This window comes from Melanerpes formicivorus, unplaced genomic scaffold, assembly GCF_026170545.1.
Source record: "Melanerpes formicivorus ecotype bairdi unplaced genomic scaffold, bMelFor1.0.p_v2 SCAF_9, whole genome shotgun sequence".
NCBI lineage: Eukaryota > Metazoa > Chordata > Aves > Piciformes > Picidae > Melanerpes > Melanerpes formicivorus.
The window spans coordinates 1,695,977-1,722,617 of record NW_027142361.1 but is presented as its reverse complement, the minus strand read 5'-3'; the positions used below and the strand labels follow the sequence as shown (position 1 = coordinate 1,722,617).

Below are 26,641 nucleotides of genomic sequence, written 5' to 3'. Positions count from 1 at the left end.
GTAGTTTCCCTTTTAACTTAATCTAACAAACACAGACAGTACAAAGTTTTATGTGCTATATAAATACATGCTTATATTACAGTTGGTTATTATGTTCCTTTTTGCTTGCTTATTCATTATTTACCTGTTTACATGCTTTGCCTTAAATATAAAAATAACACATTCAGTAATTGCTTTTCCACACTATTGTTTGTATACCGTCTTAGAAGCTTTCCCTGCTAATTTTGTCTTTTTGGCAAGCATTCATTATTTTTTCCACTCTGGCTTTAACAGTGTTTTAGCCAACATGACTTTGACTTGTTTACTTATTTGTGCACTAGCATAGCAGATAACATCAGCAGGAACATGTACAGCCTTGGTAATGGTATTTAAGGGGATAGTGTCAGTTATTAAGACAAAAAACTTAGGACTTACTTTGTTTAGAAAAACCTAAATCATATTATTTAGGACACTTGAAAGTGAGGATTTCCAAACACCTTTTTGCTTTTAGGTGATCCAGTTTACAGTAATGTAGCATAGTCCATCTATGCCATCTTTTAAATTGTAACAACAACATTTTCCTAGTATTTAATCTTACTTTTTTTTTTTTTTTTAGATGTTCTGTATGCTTCTGCATTTTCAGCCCTGAGAGCTTTAAAGGCAAACATGTCAGATTCTTTACTCTTTTATGCAGAACAGCTATACTTTCTTAATTTGTCAAAGTTGTGCATCGGACATAAAATTCAAGGGAAGGAATTTGTCCACCTTTTAAAATCCTGTTTAGCCATAACTTTCAGTTTATGGTTTGTGTGGATTGTTTTATGGAGCATGCAAATCTACATAAATTTGGAAACTGTGGTCAGTGGCTGTGATTTGTGGCAGTACTGTCAGGCATTAAGGAGTAAGATCCTTGCCTATAAAATTTGCTAAACTGAAGGATTTTTAGAATGAACAGGGAAGCGTCAGTGGAAGACTGGAGGACTTTAGGAAGTACCCACTGCACTTTAACAGCCATTATAATTAGTCCTTTCTTTGATGAACATAATATGCATAGACCAAGGAGATGTGGCAGAAGCAACCTGTGCTAGCCAGGAGGAAAAGCTGCAGACCTACATTATGCAGTTTAACCTAGATACATGGTCATGGGAGTGTGTATTGCCAGATGAATGAATGCCATGTGAGACAAATTACATACTTGGCATCTCTGTATTGTTGAACCACTGGAGAAGTGGGCAGCCAAACCAACGTAAGCCACAGGAGCTGAACAAAATGCTGAAAATAAACCACAGTAATGTTATGGTTGTTCCCCCTCACCTCTAAAAAAGTTAGGTTAATTAACTCAGATGCAGAATTTAAGGCAAAAAAAGATATGTGGTGAAACTGGGTTTAACACTTTATAGGTAATAATGTATGGAAATTAGAAAATGTCACTCAAATAATATAAGCAGGTCTGCTTTTACTTACAGTTTGGTGTAGATATCATAGTAAGCAAGTTATGAACAGTCTCCATCAGATCATGTTGCTGTTTTTGCAGAACCGAGTTGTTTACTGTAGCTGTAACTAGCTGTTTTTCTAGTTCTTCTATAATAGAATTCTGTCTGGCTACTAGGACTTGAAGCTGATCTTTTTCATCTTTTATTGACTTCAGCTGAAGTGTGTGCTTATCTTCCATCTCAAGAACTCTTTTTTCTAGAAAGCTAAATAAAGGATTGCAGTTAGGCTCCCCAGAAACAATTCTGAGCTGATATAGAGAACCAAGCCTGTTGTAGGAGTTTCTTTCTTTGTAAGTATTCAACATTATTCGCTGATGCCATGCATGCAGTAGAAAGCTAAATGAAAGTTTAGTTTGATAAATATGCTTGATTATGTTAATAATTAAATTAATAAACAACATTATCTACCGTAGTCTGTATTGCAGGCTTTTAAAACATAACAATTGGGTATCTGCTAATTCAGCATTATAAAAGGAAAGATATAATGAAAGATTTCATGGTTTTACCCTACTAAAAGATGAAACTTATTTATAGATGAACCTGATGTCCTTTAATTATAACTAAACATATACTTAGCATGAAAAGAACTTTATGGTGTTAAGACAGGGAGACATGCAAAGAGTTACTTGAAGATGTGTTACAACATCTCCAGTTTTGGGAGCTGGTGTGTGTAGGTTACTGGCTGGAACAGTATTTATTGGAAATTGTTCTGATGCAGACTCTGAGAAAGCTCATGTTTAAAGACGCATGGCAAGAATGGAGAAGTAAAATCCATTGCCATTATTGAAAAAAGAAATCACAATCTTGAACCTTACAACTAGGTTTCAAGCAGAACAGCTTGATGTCAGATTTTCTTTTGTAAGGTAAGAAACAATGCTCTCATGTTTTACCTCGGTTTTAAAAGGATAGTCTAAAGTCTGCTTCACACACACTAAAAATTTACATTTCAAAATTCAGTATTTGCTTTGCTTTCCCTTTGATAAGGATGCTTGTTTTTATTAAGCTGGTAGATAAATCCTTTAGGGAGCATATATAAATGTAGTAAAGTGGTGAACAAAAATGTCAAAACATGTCTCCTGGGTTTTTTCAGCTAATTCTCTGAAAATAAAAAGCATTTTGCACATATGGTTCTCATTGAAAACCAGGGCTTTGAAGGAGAAAATTTAGTCACTGCTGCTTTTAGATTTCTCTGTAAACTATTTATTGCCAAAAGTAAAATTAGACCCTGGTGATGTGAAAATGAAACTAGCTGAAAAAAAGGTATGAGCCTTTGGACACCAGTTGAGTGCAGGAATGGATAGGAGTGACATTTTGATATTGGTCTGAATTTCAAAAGTTTGACTAGTAAGGAACACTGAATATGAGTAGTTGACTTTTCTCACCAGGTTGGAAAAAACTGTGGCAATTACCTGACTGTATATTAGGGTAGCTGTGTGTCATGGATTGAGTTGAACCTACCGCTGTTATTCACACCATGCTGCAGTCATGACAGCTTCAAAAAAGAAAGTGTTGGCTGGAGCAAAGGATTATGGGGCTTGAAGTTCCAATTGTAACATGAGAGGCTTCCTGTTCTGGTTGCTGGTTCGGGATTTCTTGGGTGTTGGTCTTTTATGCTGAGATAGTGGTGGGACAAGGAGGGGTGAGGGAGTCGTTTTCTGGCTTGGGCTTTTGGCTCACTTGCTTCTGCTTGCTGCTACTTTGTGCCATGCTTTTTATGCAAATAGGCTAAGGTAATGTATTTTGTGCTGTGTTTATCTGATTTCGATCAGTAAACTCTAATCTTATCTCACTTTTTTTTGTCTCAAACATAACTTTTTGAGTGTTACTTTTCCCTCACTTCTTTGTTGGGAAATCAGGCAGGTTCAGTTTGACCCATTTATTCTATTCTATTCATTTTGTTCTGATTCAAACCGTTATACTGTGTACTAGATGGAAATAAAATTTTAGAGATATGGTTGCACTGGATTAGTTTAAGAAAAGTTTCATAATACGTAACTTCATCTGAATAAGTCTAAAGAAGAATATGTATTGGCTACAGTATTTCAGGTTTAGACTGCAGTTGCTCGTGAAAAGAGATTTAGTGAAGAACGATACATAAACAGAACACAAGAAGAATAAACTTACATGTTTTAGGCCTTAAGTAACATATGAACTTTGTAATGACCATAGCTGGGTGATGGGAGCTTCTGTAGAAGGCCTTATTTTCCTACTCAAGTAGGTTTGTTTCTAAAAGTGTTAGGAGGGCACTTCTAATAGCATTATGTTGGGTTGACAGGCAAACTTACCTGTTTTTTTCTTGTAATTTAGTTATCTCGTTGGTCTGATCTGAAATCTGCCTTTCTAGTTTGTTTGTTGAAAGAGAGTGTTCCAAAAGCTGAAGTTCAAGTCTGGTTGTCTGGTTTAATACCTAAATAAAATGTATAAAAGTATTTTAAAATCAAGATATTTCTTTTAAATTAAGCGTCATTTCTTTGTTGTTAAATCATACTAACATCTGCTTAGGCCTGTAATTAAAAAAAAAAAAAAGTATTTTGGAAAACTTAATTTAGGCACAAATGATCATGGAGTTAGAATGAAGAAGAATAGAGAATTGCACTAATTTTGTTGTTACACTACCGTATCTGGAGATATTTCAGTATCATGGTACTTTTCTAATCAATGTCTAAGAATGACTGTGTACCTTACTTTTACAGTCACACCTTCCCCTCTATTCCAATAATCTTATTTTGTTACTGGAACTATTACAGTGGTTGTTCAGGGAGTAATTTGTTTTCTCAGTCTGGTGCAGAAAGGCAGTACTTTGTAGGTATCTCTCTCTGAAATCACATCCAGGTGCTGAAATCACTAAATGGTTCCCTCTTACTTTTTTCCTTAATCTCGGATTATATTTTCATGTGTTTATCAGACTTGTGGTGATCCACTCCTTGCATTTTAATGTAACCTGATTTATACTTACTTTTTACTGTCTAAATTTATTTGCATCTTTAAATGAAGAAATGCAGATACTAGGAAACCTGGAAGATACTTTTAAGTTTGTATTGGATTGCATTAATTTAAGGCATGTTTTCTAGAAATATTTTCTCATTGTTTTAGAAGAGCTTCTTTTAATTTAGCAGAGTTTGGCTTTTCTTGGCAGAAAAATTGATTACTCATGTCCTTCATGTTAAACAGTCATTCAGGACATGATTTCACACTTAACTGTAATTGAAAACTATTGCCAAAAGTAAGTGGCCTTGAGAAAGCAATTGTTTGCTTAATTTCCTTATGTTGTTAATTAAGCCTTTAGCCCAGTCACCAGTAATTTCAAGCAGAGAAGGAATGTTACAGTGATGATTTTCTTCCTCTAAGCAAAAACTAATTGAATAATTTCCATAAAAACATTACCATGAATGGATAAATACATTCTCTCAACATGTGCAAAATATTGGGCTCCCGAAAAATGCTCTCAGAAAGTTGAATTCAGTACCCCTGTGAGCTATGAACTATCACTTTATCAAAGAGTTCATGAAGGCTTGTTTTAGGTTAAAAACATGGTCTAATTAATTGAATGAATTCTACACATACTAAAACATCTACCAAGGATTTGGGGGTTTTCATGCTATCTACTTTATATAAAATGTTATATGCTGCATGCTGTATTTGTTATTCATCTGGGGACATATATGTCTGAGTTTTCCTACTGTGTTAGCAAAACTACAAATACATAACACTCTATATTGATCTGGGTCATTCTTACATTAAAATCAGCGTTCTATTTCACAGAATGTCTTACTGTAGTTAAAATCATAATTACAGATAAAACCTTTTTTGTTTGTTTGAAATAATTTAGAGAATAATATGTACAACAGGCAAGTTTACTTCTTTGTGAATATACTTTTCTGGCAACCTCTTCCTATTAATTTTTTTCTGATTCATCACTAGTTCATTTATTTCTCCCTCTGCTAAATAACAATAATGTAATGCATTGTGATGGAAATTAACTGTTATACCACTTAAAGCATCTGCACAAACATTCATTAAAAAGAGATGTTTTTCTTGATTTTTTTTTAAAGAAAGAAAAGAAAAAATGTAAAAAAGGTATTAGCCTGGTAAATAGAACAAAGCCAGTTTGAAGGAATTGTCTTTTAGCTATGTTCTAGGGGTGAGAGCTGAATAATCAACAGAGCTATACAACAAGGGTTGTATAAAAGCATACCAGTACCCAGCTGATGCTTGGATACTACTACAGAATAGTAGTTTATATCTGGATAGAACTGTTGATTATAATGATTGACTTCTCATTCGTTACTTACTTGTGCTTCAACATCTGTTAATTTGCGGGTCTGTTCAGCTGTTTGATTTAGTAAGTTTGTGCCTAATTCAGTCATTACTGCAGTCTGGTTCTGCACTGCAGTTTGCTGGATCTCTACCATTTCTTTCTTCATACTGTCTTGGATGTAATTCTCAAGCTACATGGGAAAGGAAAGAGAGAAGATAGTTGCATTCTTTAAAATTTGGAAGTGGGGGTAGTACCATAAGCTTGTGGCTGCCTTGTTAAACAAATGTTCCTTGTATGATGCATTTATGTGAAGTTTCCCAGTGTGAAAGTTTCCTGATGTGAAGTTTCTCTGTGAGAGGAAGGGAGATATGGCAAAGAATGTGTGGCCACCAGTTTTATAGAGACAGAAACAAAGTTTTCCAGGAGGAAGGTAGAAGGCACAGTGATGAGAATACTTGAATGCACTTGGGAGTTCTTCTGTATCACAGTACCACAATCAAGTATTGTAACGCCATTATAAATACCAAGATAGGGCCTCACTTGACAGACTCAATGCACATCATCAGTTAGATGGGACATTGTGGGGGGTGGGGGGCAGGGAAAGACATACTGAGAAAACAAAGGAGAAAGATCAGGGAGCTACATTGTGAGAAAGCATTGAAATTATTGTGTCATCTTTAATTTAGAAAAAAGGCTCAAACACAAAAAAAAGGCAATAAGTACGTAATCAAAGATTGATCAAGACCTTTAATTCTTTCATAAAATAACTGTGGATATTAAACCTCATTCTTGAAGATTAGTTCCTTGTTTACTAGAGGGAGATCAGAATGAGAACCTGAGCAAGCCATCTCTGCAAATAGGATTACAGAACCACATTGCTTCTTTGAAAATGTTATCGCTGAGTTTTCCCAAAACACACTACTAGAAAATGAGTTAATTGGGGCTTAAAGGTAAGGTAAACATTTTATGGTAGGCTTAGGCAATTGCCCAGTTACAATACACAACTCTAAGATTGCTCTGATTACAGTACGCAAAACCTGTGATTAAGACATCCCGTGGCCCTGGTTGCCAGATTTTTATACCCCTTTTCACTGTGCTTGCAACCTTAGAAAGCAGTTTTGTTTGGAGACACAAATCTGCCTTTTCATAATTTATCTTACCTGAAAATCTGTAAGTCTACCTCAAAGTATCTAACCTTTTTCAAATGTCATATTCATGTGATATATTCCAAATCACTGAAGTATCTTCTTGACTCCAGTTTAACAGTTTGTCTTCACATGTGTTTTGCAATTTAAAAATATTAGTAACTTAAGGAATATGGTATTTGTGTTTACTTGAAAGCATGAAATATGAACATCAAAAGGGATTTATTTTAAGATTTAAAGACAGTTTCATGGTCTGGTGTATTTACTCTATTAAGAGCAACACAATGTATCAAAATTATATAGATCCATTAAATGGCTTTGGAGCTTCTTGTAGGTTTTTTTCTTTTTTTCCTCTAAAAATGCTACAAAGCATGATTACATAAACCTTTTCTGTTCATTCCTTCATAGCCAGTAATCCTCTCCAACATTTGTGTATTCTCTACACGTACACATTATAAAATCTCTTATCCTGACCTAAACCAAGCTACACACTCATCCCTCTTTGCTTATATTCACCTCTCTTTCATCATACAATGCAAAACTCTAGAAAGTAGGACTTTTTACAACTATATTTCATAATTTCTTGTAGTGACAGGTGCTTACTTTCATTTTTCTTCAAAGACAAATAATTTCTTTCATCCAAAATGACCATCATCTTCCACTGACCTTAGTAAGAACAGAATATATTCCCATTGCGTACTCTGGGAAATTAAGGCCCTTGGGTTTCCCTTAGAGGGACATGGCAGGACTTCTTCCATGCAGGCTCCAAGTAAGGCATCATCAACACTGAGGATTAGCAGCCTTTTTGCAAGACTGCAGGTCTTAGTGGCACACTTACTTGTAGACTACTATTCAGCAGCTACTGCCAAGAAGCCTCATTCCTTTGACCACAGTAGCACACTCAGAATTTCTGAGGTGGGGAGTATATTTTGAGTCATGTGCAAGAGGCAAGGGCACAGAGTTTAAATACTGCATTCCCCATGAATGAGTTTGGAAGCTTGGCAGTTTGGTTTGAACAACATATCTGTCTTCTCCAACACTTTGCTCAAATTTGGAAGGTCCAGTGAGGATTATTTGTTAGATTTCTCCTTTGCCACAGGGATAGTTATAGGAAAAGAATTTTTAATCTCTTTTTAACTCATTTCAGTGCTGGCATATAAGACTTGTGCTGATGTGTGTTAACATTGATTACACAATGGTTACTTTGGACAAACTAATTGTAAAATCTAATAATTGATTATTAGTGATTCATCTTCTTCCAGAAAGTCTGCTTTGAGGGGGTAAGTCAATCAATTAATCCTGTCTTACAGAAATTGCATGCAGAAGAGAGTGAAAGAGGTATTAATACATTCAGATTTTAGTTGGCAGCATTTCAGTGAGGTTTTGTGTGTGTGTGATATTTTCTTGAAACATTCTATTTTTTGTGTAAGACTTTGGCTGGCCTGTATTCTTGAAGAAAGTAAATATAAAAATGAAAGCACAGATGGGAAAAAACATGTCTCTTAAAGTATTTTTAAATTGCAAAAACAGCTGGGAAAACTGGAAAAAAACCCCAAATTGATTATTAGGGTTTGTAATATAGTGATGCATTTTTAGAGTGACAAGATCCTCTAACGTCATCAGTTTGTGGCCGTCATGCTTTATTGCTTAAAATCATATACAATCATAAAATTTGACCAAAATACTTCAGCTGATCTGCCAAAAGAACAAGGACAGATCAATCATATTGGAGCACATTCCAAAACATTACTTTTGTAGCCAAGTCTTTTTTTCACGCAAGTTTTTAAATTGGCAAGAAAGAACATGTAGAGATGTGGTAAAAGAGATTTGTTTTCTAACCATGGCCCAAGATACCATCACTGCTTTATGAAGGGTTATTAATACTCATTTAAATGAAGAGCCTTCCCGATTGTCATTGTATAGTTTGTGCCCACATTTAGAACAATTTTCCAATGTTTAATAACTTATTCGTGCATTTTATAGGCAATACTTACCTTTTTGGTTTTCATTTTAAGTTATAAATGAGGTCTTGCTTTTGCTCTTTGCTGCCAAATGATTAGACTACACTAATTAAGTGATCACATTCCTATCAGCATTTGTAGCTATATGAATACATATATCCCCTCTGTGCTAAATGGTACAAACAGTACTGGCTGCTAGTTTCATTTTACAGACTTTTGTTAGTTGTTGGAGCAGTTCTTCCAAATAAAGTTTGGTGATTTTCTTAATGTTTATATTCTGATTCTGTCACTGTAACATTTATTTTCAAAGAGAGGTAATATTAATCGTGAGTTTCTACATAGTTCTGTGTCCCCTAGAAGTAGGTAGATGGCTGGAGCTGCATGGTCCTTTATATCAAACCCTGAAATCATTGGAATCTATCAAGGTCTCTTTTCCTGGAATCAGATATGGATAAATAGCCTAAGCAATTTACTGCTTCCAGGGAATACATCTGTAAGTTTGAGAAAATTCCAAAAGCATTTTTTTTAAGGTTTTCTCACAACTTGTCTACTGAAAGCTGAAGATAATGTTTATTCTTACAATAAAGCATCGACTCTAAAATTGTACCTGCTAAGAGCAATAGCAACAAGGTCAAAGTTTATCTGCAGTCATATCTTCCTAGCCCTATATTTAGATCAGCAGATTCATTGCATGAAAAATGTCATTAGCCCCGTAAACTCAGCAAGTGCTATGTGTGATATACTGTGTGAAGCTCAGCTGCATGTAGGTCATTCATTCTATTTAACAGCTGATTGATGTCCAAATGGAGAGGTCATATGCCTCCATGCCCCAGCAACGTGTTCCTGTTCCCTTCCTCACACCAGCAATCACATTTTATGTTGAACTTTTGACTAAACCTACAGGCACTAACCTAAAAGAAAACAAAGGACAATTTCCTGTTAAGTTTGTGGATTGTGGATCTCTCCAAGATGTTACTAAGATAACTGTGGCTGTTGATAGTGTAGAAAAGATGTTTTAAGAAGTAACATCATTTAAAATTATATGTTAAGAGTTTTAAATACATACTTTGCCCAAAATTCTCCTAAAGATTATCAGTCCATAAGAAGATCATGACAACTGATTATTCTCCTGCCATTAATCTGAAGCATTAGATCCCTTGCATTATTGGCAGTGGTACTCTGATGAGCATTGAATAATTTAACTAAAACTAGTTTTCTCAATATTTTCAAGGGGGAAACACAAATAATATACAGAATGTTTGCATGTGAAACATCTGTTTCTTGTCAGACCTTGATTGTGCTTAGTGATTAATTTACAAAATAGTTCAAAAGTACTTGCAGAAGAATTGAACACATCGTGTTACAACATGTTACATGCTCAGGCATCCAGTGTAGATACAGAAGAAATTGTAGGGATAATGACATGGCTGTAGTGGGTTTTTTCTCTAATTTTTGTTTTAAATTTCCAAAAATTGAGTAGATCCAGTAGAAAACCTAGCAACAGAAAATACAACATTTACAGCTAGGCATTTCTTAAGTATGCATTGAAGCCATGTTGTTTGACATATATTAAGATGTCAAAAGCTTTTTGAATTACTCTTCTTGCATCCCTACTAAAAATGTCTTGTGCTTTATTCAAAACTTAGCTTTGTGAATTTAATACCAAAGGAACTTAATCAACTCTCCCGATGCCTGTGGTCATCATCCTGACATTTAATTCCCTAAGATGTTTAGTTTACACAGAAGTGAGCATAATGGAAAATTAACTTAAGCATCCATAATCAGTTTTGCATAGCTCTACTGACAGGGCAAAATAATACAACAGCTGATGGCTCTCATCAGTTATTTTGTTTTAATACTTTTTCAGAATACAGATGAGGCCTTGCTACTTAGACTGCAGATATCTTGAGTTATCTTTAATCTAATAATGCTTGGCCTTAGTTGCCTTGCCTTTGTTTCAGAGTGGTAGTGTTCTTCCATCTGAAGTAGGATTTAGCCCATAATTTGAAACATTTTTTTAGAAAACTCTGTGCCAATGCACAACTGTCTTGTTGTAGAAGGTCATCCATACATGCCAAAGAATCCTTAGATTTCTGATTCACAGGTTTTTGTGTATAGAGACAGAAAATACAGTTTTGTCAAATACTGTTTTAACAGACTTCACTTTCAGTTTAAACACTGAACATGTAAATTGTTTATTTGTAGTACATTTAAAGCCTGCACACTAGGAAGGGTTCCTTGGGATGAACCTATCTTTTTGGATCCTATTGAGCATGGAAATTTAATGAAGTTTTTATGAAAAGAAGAAATCGTTTGTCACAATTTAGTCACAGAAGTTCATATAGCCAATATGAAGTATTTTACTTACATATACGTGACACATACTGCTTAATGTGCATGGGTGCAATGAATGGACCACCATACTGCCAGGGGACTTCCATGTGTACTTATATTTGTATTTCCATATCACTGCAATGTATTGGTATTATGAAGACAACATACAGTAAAAATTGTGTTTTGTAGACAGATTTTTTTTCTCTTCAAAATACTGCTTAAAGTTAGAATAAAAATGGAAGAAACACTACCCCTTCCAAGCTCAATTCATGTTGACAGACCTAAGGGAACACATTTTTAAGGGCATTGCATCAATCCCCATCAATCAGACCATAAGCTATTTTAAATCAGCTTTTAATAAAATAATATATTTATCTATGCTTTCTGAAAGTTAGTTATCAATTTTAGTAGCTTGTAGCTTTTGGAAAAAAATAGTACCCTGTGGAAGAAAGAAGCAACTATGTCTGGAAAAGAAACATTTTTAATTGCCTTTTTCTTTTTTGTTGTTGCTCCTTTTTTTTTTTTTTCCCCTCATCCTGGGGCAGGAAGTCCCAGGGGACTATGTGTTGTTTCTCTAGGGAGGGGAAAAAATTTTTTTGGGAATGTATATGGGAATGCTTGAGATGTCTCTATGCTATTAGCTTCTTACATACCCCATTGAGCATGTCTGCCTGTCCAGACCTCCAGCTAAGATTTTTCTCTTATCTCATTTTCCTGTCAGCAAACAACAGAAGAAAGTAGCATCATAAATGAATGCTAGCTGAAAGTGAGCTGTGATTTACTGGAAAATATTTAAGCTAAAATTGTGTCATGAAATACTAAAGGTTTAAATGCTAACTCTTAAAATAGTAAATTCAGACTTGAAAGTCTGTAGGTAGGAGATGATTTGGTTAATGCCACTTGTGCACTCAATGAAAGCTTGCCAACTTATTCTCATGTGTGATTACATATGATTTAAAGGAAGCGGTTTGATACGCTTTTAGAATTTACATCTTTTAGCAGAAGAAAAAATTCCCCCCTTTATTGGCAATAATCTACTTATATGAAAACAAAATATCTCAATGTAACATGAAGCTAAACACATGAAATGCCTTCATTGTTTGCACAAATATTTATAACTCACTTTGTGTTCTTTACTGGAAGTATTTTGTACCTAATGCTAAATGGTATCACAGCATAATTATATTTTCAAAACCATACAGTAGTGTGCTTTAAACTAGAAAAGTTACAATCAAAATGTTGACCTAGAAGAAGCAAAAGAGCGCATAGGAAAAGGGAAGAGACTGAGAGCTGAAACCATCCCAAAGGCTGTCTTAGAATTGAGGTCCCACCACTCCAGACACTGAACTTGTGTTGTACACATCCCACACACTACTGCTTTCCTAACTGCACATATGTTCTCATGTGATTTGTCACCTGGAGAATGATGAAAGTTCTTTATAATATATGCAATGTTTATACTTTTTGCTGTACTTTTGTTAGGAGATGCAAATAAAACTGCAAGTGACGAATATTTTTTAGATTTCAAAAAAGTTCTCAATCGACACTAGGCAACTTGGCAAACCTTTTAGTAGAGTGAATTTCTATATGGGTAAGGATTTAATTTAACATCAAACTTTAACAATCGCTTCAGAACTGGTGATCAACCATTCTCATTAAGAGTTAAGGATCATAGCTAAGTGATATTTCTCTTAGAAATCAGGGAAGGAATTCATAAAGTTCCCATTAGTCTAAAAATAAAGAATAAATAAATATCATGAGTCATGAATGGCATTTTGCCAAAGTCCAGTAGCAGTGAAGCAAGAAAGACAAGAAGCCAATGATGATTCTGCCATTCACTGAAATGAATAAAAATATTTCTCATTATGTGCAACAAGCCACCAACATTCAAAATTAGGATTCCTTATTTATAAACAGTACAAGAAATACTGCCCATCAATATTTGATTTTTTTATTCTAGGTTATAGCATTGGACTTCACAAATTGTGTAGTCAAACTTTTTGTTGACTAACCTTCATCCCGTCCCTGGGGGTGTTTAAGAGCAGGCTGGATGAGGCTCTGTCGAGCCTGATCTAGTGTGGGGTGTCCCTGCCCATGGCAGGGGGGTTGGAACTAGATGATCCTTGTGGTCCCTTCCAACCCTGAATGAAACTATGAAACTATGAAACCTAACATCAGCCGTGGCAGTTTTAAATCCCGCCCGGGCTGTGCGCGCGGCACCATTTTGGTTCACTAGCTAGCCTATCGGCTGGTTGCCAAAAAAAAAAAAAAAAAAACAACCAAACCTTTTTTTCTTTTTCACTCAAATGTTGCACCATTTGGATCTGGTTATCCCTCAGATGAAGGATAGAAAAGCAGCATCTACCCAGACAGACTTGTTTCACCAGCATGCTGGAGTCCAGGCTGCCAGCTGCAGAGAGTGCTTCAGCCTGGCACTTGGAATAGAAGGGGAGGGAGAGGACAGCTGTGTCAGGTGTGACCAGGTGAACTTTCTCCTCAGCCTGGTGGCAGAGCTGAAGGACGAAGTGGCCGAGCTGAAGGAGGAGGTATCTAGGCTAAGGACAATAAGGGAAAGTGAAAGGGAGAAGGCTCTGCAGATCTCCCCTGCTGAGGGAAGGGTCCCTGGAAACACAGAGAGATGGATACAGGTCCCTGCCAGGGGTGGCAAGAGAAATCCACCCCGACCCTCTCCTCCTCCTCCGCTGCCCTTGCATAATAAATATGAGGCCCTGCAGGCTGAGAGCAGTGGGGATGAGAGGGCTGAGGCTGAGGAGCAGGCATCCAGAGGGGAGCCTAAGGCCAAGCGGTCCCCACCAGCTATAACAACCAGCTCCAGGGAGAAGCCTAAGCTCGAGCAGTCCCCACCAGCTATAATGACCAGCTCCACAAAGAAAAGGAGAAGGGTTATAGTTGTTGGGGACTCTCTCCTGGGGGGTACTGAGGGACCCATATGTTGTCCCGACCCATCCCTACGCGGGGCGCGGGTTAGGGACATTGCAAGGAGACTCCCTAAATTAATCCAGCCCACTGACTATTACCCTCTGCTGGTAATACAGGCTGGGAGTGATGAGATTGGCAAGAAGGGCACCAGGGCGATTAAGGAGTTCAGGGCCCTTGGACAATTGATTGATGGGGCAGGAGCTCAAGTGGTGTTCTGATCAGTTCCCTCAGTGTCAGGGGTGTACACTGAGAGGAATGGGAGAACCCACACCAACAATTGGATCAGGGGATGGTGCCAGCGGCAGAACTTTGGTTTCTTTGATCATGGGACCACTTTCACTGCACCCAACCTGCTGGGTCCTGATGGGGTGCATCTATCTAGAAGGGGTAAGAGAGTCCTAGCACTGGAGTTGGCAGGGCTCATTAGGAGGGCTTTAAACTAGGTCTGAAGGGGGTGGGTGAGGATATCGGTCCCTCTGCAGAGGAAAGAGTAGGCTACAAGGTAGGGTCAATTGAGAAGTCAGGAACCCAGCTGCGATGCATGTACATCAAGGGGTCCAGGAGGGTTGGACCTACTTCAAACAGGAGCTCTTGAAGGCACAGGAACTGGCAGTTCCCACGTGCCGAAAGATGAGCCGACGGGGAAGGCGACTGGCCTGGATGAGCAAGCAGCTCCTGAAGGATTTAAGGGGAAAAAAAGAGGCTGTATCACCTTTGGAAGGAGGGGAAGGCTTCTCAAGGTATGTTCAAGGAAGTTGTTAGATTATGTAGGAATAAAATTAGGAAGGCAAAGGCCCAGCTGGAACTGAAGCTGGCCACCTCTGTCAAAGACAATAAAAAGCATTTTTACAAATATATTAACAATAAGAAGAAGGGCAGGAAGAACCTCCACTCCTTATTGGACCTGGAGGGGAATACGGTGACTGAAGACGAGGAAAAGGCTGAGGTCCTGAACACCTTCTTTGCCTCAATTTTTAACAGCAAGGCAGGAGTTCAGGACGAGTGGCCTCCTGAGCTGGGCGATGGGGTCGGGGAGCAGTGTAATGCCCCGGTAATCCATGAGGAATTAGTTCGGGACCTGCTGAGCCACTTGGACACTCACAAGTCCATGGGACCGGATGGGTGCTGAGAGAGCTGGCAGATGAGCTGGCCAAGCCACTCTCCATCATTTTCCTCCAGTCCTGGCTCACTGGAGAGGTCCCAGGTGACTGGAAACTGGCCAATGTGGTCCCCATCCACAAGAAGGGTCGGATGGAGGAACCTGGAAACTACAGGCCAGTCAGCCTGACCTCAGTGCCAGGGAAAGTGATGGAGCAGATTATCCTGGCGGCAATAACTGCGCACCTGAAGGACGGCCAAGGGCTCGGGTCCAGCCAACATGGATTTAGGAAGGGCAGATCCTGCCTCTCCAACATGATCTCCTTCTATGATCAGGTGACCCGTCTGGTGGATGTGGGGAGGCCTGTGGATGTGGTCTAGCTGGACTTCAGCAAGGCCTTTGACACTGTCCCCCACAGCAAACTGCTGGCTAAGCTGTCAGCTCGTGGCTTGGACCACTACACTCTGTGCTGGGTTAGGAACTGGCTGGAGGGCCGAGCCCAGAGAGTGGTGGTGAATGGTGCCACATCCAGCTGGCGGCCAGTCACCAGTGGCGTCCCCCAGGGATCAGTGCTGGGCTTCGTCCTCTTTAACATCTTCATTGATGATCTGGATGAGGGGGTTGAGTCAGTCATCAGCAAGTTTGCAGATGACACCAAGTTAGGAGCAGATGTTAGTCAGTTAGAGGATAGAAAGGCTCTGCAGAGGGACCTCGACCGACTGGACAGATGGGCAGAATCCAATGGAATGGCATTTAACAAGTCCAAGTGCCGGGTGCTGCACTTTGGCCATGGCAATCCCATGCAGAGCTACAGGCTGGAGTCAGAGTGGCTGGAGAGCTCCCAAACAGAGAGGGACCTGGGGGTACTGATCGACAGCCACCTAAACATGAACCAGCAGTGTGCACAGGTGGCCAAGAAGGCCAATAGCATCCTGGCCTGCATTAAGAATAGTGTGGCCAGCAGGAGCAGGGAAGTCATTGTGCCCCTGTACTCTGCATTGGTTAGGCCGCACCTTGAGCACTGTGTCCAGTTCTGGGCCCCTCAGTTTAAGAAGGACATCGAGACACTTGAACGTGTCCAGAGAAGGGCAACGAGGCTGGTGAGAGGCCTTGAACACAAGCCCTATGAGGAGAGGCTGAGGGAGCTGGGATTGTTTAGCCTGGAGAAGAGGAGGCTCAGGGGTAACCTCATTGCCCTCTACAACTACCTGAAAGGCGGTTGTAGCCAGGAAGGGGTTGGTCTCTTCTCCCAGGCAACCAGCACCAGAACAAGAGGACACAGTCTCAAGCTGCACCAGGGGAGGTTTAGACTCAAGGTGAGGAGAAAGTTCTTCACCGAGCGAGTCGTTCGTCATTGGAATGGGTTGCCCAGGGAGGTGGTTGAGTCACCGTCCCTGGAGGTGTTCAAGAGGAGATTGGACGTGGCACTTGGTGCCATGGTCTAGTCATGAGGTCTGTGTTTATAGGTTGGACTCGATGATCCTCGAGGTCTCTTCCGACCTTAGTTATACTGTGATACTGTGATGTAGGGGAGGTGTTGCTGGGGTAAGGGCTATGGCTATTGCCCAGGAAATGTCCTTTCCACTGTGCTGGGTGTCTCCCCATTCCCACACCCTGACAGAATGGAACAAAAGAGGGTTTTTCCTTCCAGGATCATGCACATCAGGTGCAGGCCTGAACCAAAAAAAAAAAAGTGAGCATAGCGATGAAGCTGATATTGTGATTACACGAGGTGAATGACTCCTAGTGCTCACAGCGTGGGAATGAACAGGTCTGCTGAGTTCTGGTTTAGATGGGCCTTAATACTCTGCCCAGTGAAGGTCTTCACTGAAAGGGTTATCAAACATTGGAATGATCTGCCCCTGGCAGTGGTGGAGTCTCTGTCCCTGGAGATACTTAAGCAGCATGTGGACCTGGCGCTTAGGGACCTGGTTTAGTCTTGACCTTGGATTGATGGCTTGAGGGTTGGACTGGATGATCTTCATCTAGAGAGGGAAACATTTCACTTCCTTACAGCTTCTGGGAATAACGTTACTCATTAATAATAATAGATTTCCATCCATACTTCTACTAACAGAGAGGAAAGTTAGTGAAGAATAGGTTGTGTATCAGCCTTGTCTTTTTAGCAGTAAGACCTCATTATGACCTCATGGCTCCTGGAAGATTATAAGATAAACAGATAAAGGTTTGTACAGGCAGTATAAGGACAGTAGAAATGCTTCTGTAGCTTCCCTCTCTCTGTCCAGCCTAGACCATAATATCTGGAGGTTGGAATGAGAACAGACAGGTATCTTCCAATCATACAAACTGCAAGATAAGTTAGCTGGGCTTTGTAAACATCTTAATTTTAGGGTTAACCTGTTTTGCAAACAGATGAAATTATAATAGTATTTTCAGTAGTTATTTGGAATGTAGTAAGCAATGAAAAAAAAGTCATTTAATGAGTGGCAATGTATTTTCCTAGGCAGCTTGAAAACTGACACAGTGTTTGCAGAACCATTTCAGAGTGGGATTTTTTTTATTTATTTATTTTACAAAATATGGATCTGAATTTTGTAACCCAAAGAATACTTTAACATTTACTCTGAGCTTGGTTTACTTGGAGTAGAGTTTATGTTCACCAAACAGTATTTCAGGAGGATTTCTTGTAAGTTTTCCATTCCTCTATTTCTCTCCTTCAGGCTAAAGAGACAGGCTAAACTTACTATAGGGAGCTAATGGACATCATCTGATCAAATTCTGGTTTGCCCTGTGTTGCTAAGCTCAAGAGAAGGATCCAAAAGTGGCACCTCTCTGTTGTAGATGTTAAGAGAGACATGGGGGTACTGGGTGACAGTCAACTGAATGTGAGTCAGCAGCGTACCCAGGTGGCCAAGAAAGCCAGTGGCATCCTGGCTTGTAGTAGAAACACTGTGGCCAGCAGGAACAGGGCGGTGATTGTTCCCCTGAACTCAGCACCGGTGAGGACACGCTTCGAGTATTGTGTTCAGTTCTGGGCCCCTCACTACAAGAGGGACATTGAGGTGGTGGAGAATGTCCAGAGAAGGGCCTGGAACCCACTACCTGCAAGGAGTATCTGGGGGATCTGGGCCTTAATACTCTGCCCAATCACTTTACCAGAGATTTGGTGAAGGTCCTCACTGAAAGGGTTATCAAATGTTGGAATGGTCTGCCCCAGGCAGTGGTGGAGTCTCGGTCCCTGGAGGCGTTCAAGCACTGTGTGGACCTGGCACTTAGAGATATGGTTTAGTGTTGACCTTTCAGTGATGGGTTAAGGGATGGACTGGATGATCTTGGAGGTCTGTTCCAGCCAGATGTATTCTGTGATTCTGTTCTAACTCAGTTGGCAGCATTTTGCATGTCTAGCCTTATAATAATTGTAATGGTGGAGGAAGACAGTCTTACTTTGCCCCTATCTTGTCTTTCAGCCAAAACTACAGGATTTTAATCCCATGAAACAACAGATGTAACAGGAGGTTCTTGCATTAAAGCATGTATAAAGTTGTTTGATAAACAGTGGTTTACTGAGGTGCCTTATTTTACTGTAAGAAGTACTGTAAATCAAATAATGTATACAGTGGTATATTTTCAAAACCACAAAACCACTGTAGTATGAAACTCAGTTACTGAAGATACTAGATGTCATATTTTGAATATTAGAAATGAATATCTGTGTCTTCTAGGCAAAATTCTGTTCTAAGCAATATATATATATATATATATGATAGTTTGTTTCTTTTGATTAGGAATCAAGCAAATTATATCATTTGTGTTCCTTGGTAAATTAAGTGGAAATGCACATTGTGGAAATGCACATTATTGAATTTGTTCATGACTATAGCAAAAAGGAGCAGTAACAAGATAACTGTCTGTAAAAGAAACACCATTCTGAACCTCAGTCTCTGCAAAAGTTTCCAAAATATTCTAAAGGTTATGCTATTAAGGTTTCTGTGTTTATGTGAATTGGAAACTGTCAATTCAGGCTCATTTCCTATAAGTGCACTTGCAGAAAAAGAATAAAGGACCTGATGTCAAAAATTAATGGAGAAAGTCTCCTGTTTGAACCAAAGATGATCATATTAATAACAAAGCACATGAAAATAGATCTTGAATACTAAGAAGACACTGCATTAGTAAAACAAGCCTCTGTTTATCACTTTTTTTTTACTGATAATATCTTGGAGATGGCAAGCTCTCAACTTCATTTTTGTCTTCTAGATCTGTACAAGAAAATCTCTAGTCTTCTTTGTTGATTTTGCACAATTTCATACATGTATCACCAGTTTGGTGTTCATGGAAAGATGCAGAAATATTCTTTACAACATGGTTTTTAAACACATGCAAAAATGTAATTTCAAATTGTTTTAGAGAAATTTACCTACAAGAGATAATCCAATAAACTGCATATTTAAAGTAGTGTGGAAACTTTATCTGGTAACATACCCTAATCTGATAGTTGGGGGGGAAGTCTTTTCTTTTGGGTTCTGCCAGTATTCTTTTGCTTAGCTAATACATAGTTGATAGACAGAAACAAGCACTTTTCACAGTAAGTGAAAACAGATGCATTACTTAAGAAAGGAATCCAGCTCTTGATTCAGTCAGAATCATCTCGTGCGTACTTCAAAATCCAACATTGTACAATATAATTGTACATATTTTAATGATGGCATTTCGGAATACATTTTTGTATTTGAGATATGAAGTTCTGTGCAAGTAAGACAATAATTACAGTCTTTCATTGGTAATTACTCATCAAAAATTAGAAGCATTCATTCCCAACTTAAAACATTTGATTTTGTTGTGCTTATGGAATAAGGAGCTGGGATTGTTTAGCCTGGAGAACAGGAGGCTCAGGGGTGACCTCATTTCCCTCTACAACTACCTGAAAGGTGGTTGTAGCCAGGAAGGGGTTGGCCTCTTCTCCCAGGCAACCAGCACCAGAACAAGGGGACACAGTCTCAAGCTGCGCCAGGGGAGGTTTAGACTCGAGGTGAGGAGGAAATTCTTCACCGAGCGAGTCATTTGTCATTGGAATGGGTTGCCCGGGGAGGTGGTTGAGTCATCATCCCTGGAGGCGTTCAAGGGGAGATTGGACGTGGCACTTGGTGCCATGGTCTAGTCATGGGGGTCTGTGTTGATAGGTTGGACTCGATGATCCTCGAGGTCCTTTCCAACCTAAGTTATACTGTGATACTGTGATACTGTGAAAAACATTTCAAAGTGACAAAGGGGTTTTGAGATCCCAGTTTATCACAACAAAGAGAAACGAATCTCAGTTCAGAGTATCTGAAGACACTGCATCTCTACCAGCAAAGTTTGCCACTCCTAGTCTGCTGGGATTGTTCAGGGTGAAGTTCTGGTTGACTCTGGTTGATGTTGAATCTTAGCACAGACTTCTATTTTCTCGTCTTTTGATCTGCTGAAAAAAACTGAAAATAAATTACCTATATTCCATTTGCTATGATCAATTTGATCATACATTGGTTTTAATTCCTTATAACAGGCAAGTCTAAGAAAATATGACCTGTTTCTTTTATGTTGTTGCTTTGGATAGAGTCATATCTCCCGAGTTGTAGAACCTAGTTTATGTATTAATAAGTAAATTCAAGTCAGCATTCAGTTATTTCAATCTCTTTTTACCTGAAAAAATGCAGTTCTTTGAGTAGAAATGTCACAATTCAAATGGTAAAGCTTCCATTAATTCAGGAACCTAAGGGAATTACTTGATCTCTAGGAATAGATGAAAACTTGATGTTGTTTTTCTATTCAAAAAATTCAAAGTATAATAGCCAACATACATGTTGATGGTTGGACTTAATCTTACATCTTTTCCAACCAAAATGATTCTTTGTCTACATTTAAAATGTCCAGGTTTGTATCTCAGCTGTACACCAATCTGCTATCCTCTCAAATTAATCAGAAATCTTATTATTGAGGGGTTTGTTCTCCTTGCCCACGTGCACATTGGCAAAAATCTTGCACTTCAATATATAAATTGATCCCAAGGTAGGGAAACTCAAAGAGGAGAGTTCTTTTCAGCTATATCGCTGCACAACTGATCTAGTGTTTTGGCCTTTGCTCCACAGCATCACTTACTGGCTTACCACTAAACACTGGATTAGGTGGAATAGCAGTTTGTTCTAGTATGCCATCTGAACACTTCAGCATAATCTGCTTTTGAAAAGACAGTCTCCAGTGTTAGGTATGGTACATACAGCAGTGGCATAAGGCCTTAAAACAGTTCAGACAAAAATTGTGTTTTCATAAACCAGAAATATGGAGCAATTGTAGAACAAAGTAAGTCTTCTGCTGTCTATACAAGAGTAGATCAAAAAAGAACCTGATCCTATGTAACTCATTTTCTTTCCATTGTGTTTGTCCACTAACCAGATGAAGCACACACTTCCCATGCTGGTCCATTCATACAGCCTAGTGTTCATTCAGAAACAGAGCATTTCCTTTAGTTGATGGATTAAAGGCAGGATGGGGGGAGGAGTGTAAAAATCTTTTGGGATGTGCAATAGTTCAGGAACAATGTTTAAAGGTTAATACATACTAGAAGTTTGAAATATATGGTTCTTATACAACTTCAAAACAAAACAGTTATTGCCTCTTAAATGAGCAAAATTTATTTATTTATTTATTTAAGGAAAAAGCAAGACCTAAAGCAATTTTCTGTGCAACTGCTGAGAAGTTAATGTCAGGTTGTTTTTAAAATCAGTCTTATAATACACTTTCAATGCAGTGTACAGACTAAACTACCAATTTTGGCTTGCCTTGCCTTATCTAGCATTATATTTTGCTAAAATGAAATACGAACCTAGGAATGTGTATTAGTGACCTTTAAAAAATCAGCAGGTTAAGTCTGTGAGCAACTCTAAAGGTTATTGTTTGCTTTTCATCTTCACTTGCAGACACAGGTGTCCCTAGCAAAGCAAATCTGAGGAAAAGCTACTTTTGTTGGAGACTCTTTGTGAACAAAACAGATGACATAAAGAGTAGGTGTTAAAATAGTGAAAAAGGCAAACAGCAATTAATTTACAGGATGTTTAGCTGTTGAACAGATAGGGGGGAAAACCCCAGGCTATTCTAAAGCATCATATGTGGAAATCTTTGCTCAAATAAAAGAAATTTCTCTGTCTCATAAAACAGAGTCTGCCTTTTGATCCCCCAAAGGACTGGTTAGATATACTTATCCTATTCCTCTTGTAACTCATTTCCCAGGGACTAACAGGAAAAAGCAGTTTTTACTAAATAAGGATGCTGGAATTTGTTTACTGGTTTCTGTTTACCTGATACCATTTATGATACTGTGTTTGCCTACTTAAGTAGCATTTAGCATTGATGTCTTGTGTGTGATTTTACTATTTATGTTAGGAAATTGCTTAGCAGCTGGGGAGATTAGAATGTCTTACTTTGTGTGTTTCTCATCCTGCATTGCACATCTGTTAATGTTGGTCTTAACATGACAATAGTGAACATTGTAAATTAATAAGTAAAAGATAAGTAAATATGTGGAGGGAAGTATGTTTGCCTGTGAGATTACCAAAACAAATTTAAAAGGCTACTGAAGTGACATTATTTGGGTGTCTAAATTAAGCATCCTAAACCCATAAAGACAGATTGAGAGGCCCACTCTTCGGCCTTTGAGTGTATGCATTTTGGATTTAAGCTTCAAGGTTCATTCTCAGGTAGCTGAAGACACTGTACTTTCTGCTTTTAAGTGTGACTTCTGTTTCTCACACACACACATTGACCAGCAGGTTTCTTTGGTTTTATCATGCTAGTTCTGCACGTTTGTAACTGATAAGAGAAGTTAATCCCAATGCAAAACTGATTTATTGCCATGCAAGAAGTGACTACTTATTGTAAAGAATTATTGAATTCTCTCAATTTGCAGCAAAAATGTCTTCCATTATGAATAGCCCCTTTATCACAGTATCACAGTATCACAGTATCGCTTAGGTTGGAAAGGACCTCGAGGATCATCGAGTCCAACCTATCAACGCAGACCCCATGACTAGACCATGGCACCAAGTGCCACATGACATCACTGGAACACTTATTTGGAGACAGTATGTCAACTACTCAGTTAAGTCCTCAAAATATGTGCTGCTTAGAAGACAGGCTTCTTGTTATGAAACACATAGACTCATAAATTTACTGTGCAATTAAACTATACTATCACATTTTTTTTCAGGTACTGAGTTTATTAAAACAAAATCTATTGAACCATAGAGCATTTAGAATCTGATTAGTTTCTATAAAAATGTGGAATCTTAATTAGGCTTATTCTCCAGTCCAGTAATATTAAGAATATACACAGTGCACACTTTTTTCCTGCTGTTTCAGGTATTATTTTACAAATGTTGCTACTTTGTCAATAAACATACCATTTCCCCTTGGCTGCAGTGGAGTTGCATTAAAGGAAGCTATGTGGCATCTGCAACACCTTTTCCAGAATATTTTCCCCTTGAATATGGTGTATTTGAGTGGAAATGTTACAGGATGCAAAGGATATCCGCTAATGAACTTTCTTGAAATTCTATCACTTCACTAGGCTAATGGCACTACAAGCCAGACCCACAGTCTTTGCTTAGAATTTCAGTTCTTCATCAGTGGAGCTTAATACATTAATTTCTATGTGCAAGTTTTAAAATCACTTTTCAAATAACATTTTTCAAACATACCTGGGATAAAGGTACGTGCTGTATTCTTTAAACAGAAGGAAAATAGCCCTTGTCAGTCAGTTATAAATTAGTAGCTGGTTCATGTCAGAGGTTTCAGACACACCGTCTGTCTGCATGTGTAACGTTGTCCAAGCAACGCACAGTGACAAACTTTAAATCACAAGCTTTGCAGGACAGTGCAGTTCTCTGTTCCTTTCTAACTGTAAAAATATGTTCTCAGACTCGAAAACAACTTTTTGACTGGAAAATAATTCGGAAATTTAGTTTAGATAATGCATTTGGTGCATTTGGAAAGTGATGAAAGACTAAAAAAAAAAAAAAAAAAAAAAGACATATTGAAATAGATAACAGGATGTTGCAAACAAGATTTTTAGACTAGAATTTCTATTCTTACCTTCATTAGCCACTGAGTGTTGTTTTCCATGATGTTTTCAAGTAGCTGCAGTCTTTGAACTGAATCATCATAGTCTAAAGGTGCGTCCCTTTGCACCGCGTTGGACACGTAAGAAGTTGAAGACCGGCAGTTGTCCGTCTCGGGCAAAAGAAACGTATAGCTGCATGACCCATGCTGAACCTGGTACTGCTTCTTGCCTATCGTCTCCATGCTCCTACTGAAGGAGTTGTATCCTGAAGCTATGAAAATCCCGCAGCCCCAGAAGAAGTAGGCAAACTGCATTTTATCTCTGGCGGTCGGTACCGGCGAGCCGAGAGAGCTGCGGGCTAACCTGCGCTGAGCGGCCGCGCTGGTGCCATGTGCCGCCCGCGGCAGGGCGGGCTGGGCTTTTTCACTGTCCCGCTCACAGCTGGAAGCGCGCCGGCTTCTGCCCCACCGCCCTGCCCCGAGCTGTCAGATGCGGGGAGCACCAACAGCCCCCGGGAAGCTTTCTCCCCCTGCCCGTGCCAAGGCGTCAGCCCTCCGGTACCCGAATCAATCACTTCGCTTCCCTTATATGATGTTGATAACAGCAGGCAGACATGTGGAGCGGAGCTGCTCCTCCCTCCCAGCCTCGCCAGTGCCTTCCTGCAGCCTGGGGGAGGGGGCGGGGGGAGGCATGTGCAAAACGGGCGGGGGGGGAGAGCGCGGCCCGGGTGCGGAGGTGCGCGGAGATGCGCGAAGAGAGGGAACCCCAGGGAGGAACCGGCAGCAACAGGACCTCTGCAAATTCCTGCAGCACGGCTCTAATTAAGGGTTTCCTAGACAGAGCAATCAGTTCCGATAGCCTCCAACTATGCTTGTGAAATGCTGTAAAAAAAAAATTAAAATCTATCTAAATAAATAAATAATAAACCAACCCAAACCCAACAGCTCCAGGCTTGCTTGGCCTTCTTAAAGAATTTTCTTCTTTTTTTTTTTTTTTTTAACATGTGCTGAACCAAGATGTGGTTTCATTTGTGCTTAATGCTTTGTGTCATTCCAGAGAAAGCCACTGTCCTCAACATACAAAAGCAAGCCTCGGCACATCCTTGCAAAAAGAACCAGAGACAGGGTTTAATTAAAAGTTTTCAGTTGAACGCAGACCTTGTATTTTACTGCATCTCAGAATGATGTTAATTTTTAGTCAGGGCTTTCAAGAGCTAAGTGTTTTCAAACCTTTTTAAAAGTTATTTTCATATACATGTGTGTGTGTATATATATATATGTGTGTGTGTGTATGGCTTTTTTGGTCTGTATTAAATGGCTACCTTTGGAAGTGCTAACATTAACATTAAGTTCCAAATCACAAGTCAGCAGGGGCTGGAAGATGAATAACTGTCCAGACACAGGGAGAGCAAAGCATGCCTCAGGAAGTGGCATGGCTGAAGAGAAGTTACCATGCAAGCTTGCCCTAGCCCAGTTCTGTACCCTTGGATATACCCATAAAAGGTGAGGGAATCTCAAAGTACTTGAAATGTATATGTAAGAATAAAAAGAAGCTTCCCCCTACTTCCCACTTCCATGTGCTCTGCAATGATCAGTGATCATGAAAAAGCAGAAAATTACTAACCAACTCACCAGATCCAGGGAAAGAGATGATTCCACTTAAATTTTGTTAAAGTTTACTTCTCTGTTTTAAAAATTGTCTTCTTTAAGACTAACATGATAGGATACTGCCTCCTGAAAAACTGCCTGAGAGTTTTGCTCGGTCTGGATCTGGAAGCTATAGATTTTTTCTTAATTAAAATAAACAAAGGGAATGTCAAACTAGCATGAATTGCAGACCAAAGTTTCTCTTACATGAGGAAAATCCCAGCATGCCTCAGGATTTCTTAGGACAGACTTTCTTGCACAACTTGCTGTATTTCATATAGTGTATTAATGTGGCCTTTTCTTTTTAAATCTTGGAAGTTGTATTCAGGCATTGTCAAAAATAGTTGTAACTGCTTAAATGCATGCCTTGCATTGTTGGAAGCTGTTGGGATTTCTTTATGTACTACATAGTTACCTCTAAAAAGGAAAATCTCTAGAATTCAATTCTGGAGAGTTGCAGAAAAGGTTCCAATTATACTTGGATTGTGACCTTTACCCTGTGGAGTGTTCATCTGCCGTTTTTCATCATTCCAACCAGAGGAAACAGAGGAATATGTTTGGAACTTGGCATGCAATCAAGATTATTTATTAGAAAGTGTACATATTTGGAGGGTTTGATATATAAATTATTCATTCTCCATCACTTCAACTTTGTATTGCTATAGCAAAGCAAATTAATGTGACAGCTGCCTGCATTGTTGATGAACTTTGAAAAACTTTTTGTATACTGCATT

The 26,641-nt window shown here is 39.0% G+C and overlaps 1 protein-coding gene across 2 annotated transcripts in view; it reads right to left on the bottom strand.

Annotated features, from left to right (window-relative positions):
• ANGPT2 (angiopoietin 2) overlaps positions 1–24,916 on the bottom strand; it is a 64,556-nt gene extending 39,640 nt beyond the window's left edge. The window contains exons 1-4 of one of the 2 annotated variants that reach the window (XM_068142961.1): positions 24,294–24,916; positions 5,765–5,920; positions 3,758–3,879; positions 1,444–1,676 (exon numbers count right to left, since the gene is read on the bottom strand). In XM_068142961.1, coding sequence (XP_067999062.1) covers positions 1,444–1,676; positions 3,758–3,879; positions 5,765–5,920; positions 24,294–24,575 — 793 coding nt within the window. In that variant the 5' untranslated portion in view covers positions 24,576–24,916. The remainder of the gene's footprint in view (positions 1–1,443; positions 1,677–3,757; positions 3,880–5,764; positions 5,921–24,293) is intronic. The other variant, XM_068142962.1, reaches the window with a different exon arrangement.
• Between the last annotated feature and the right edge of the window lie 1,725 nt (positions 24,917–26,641).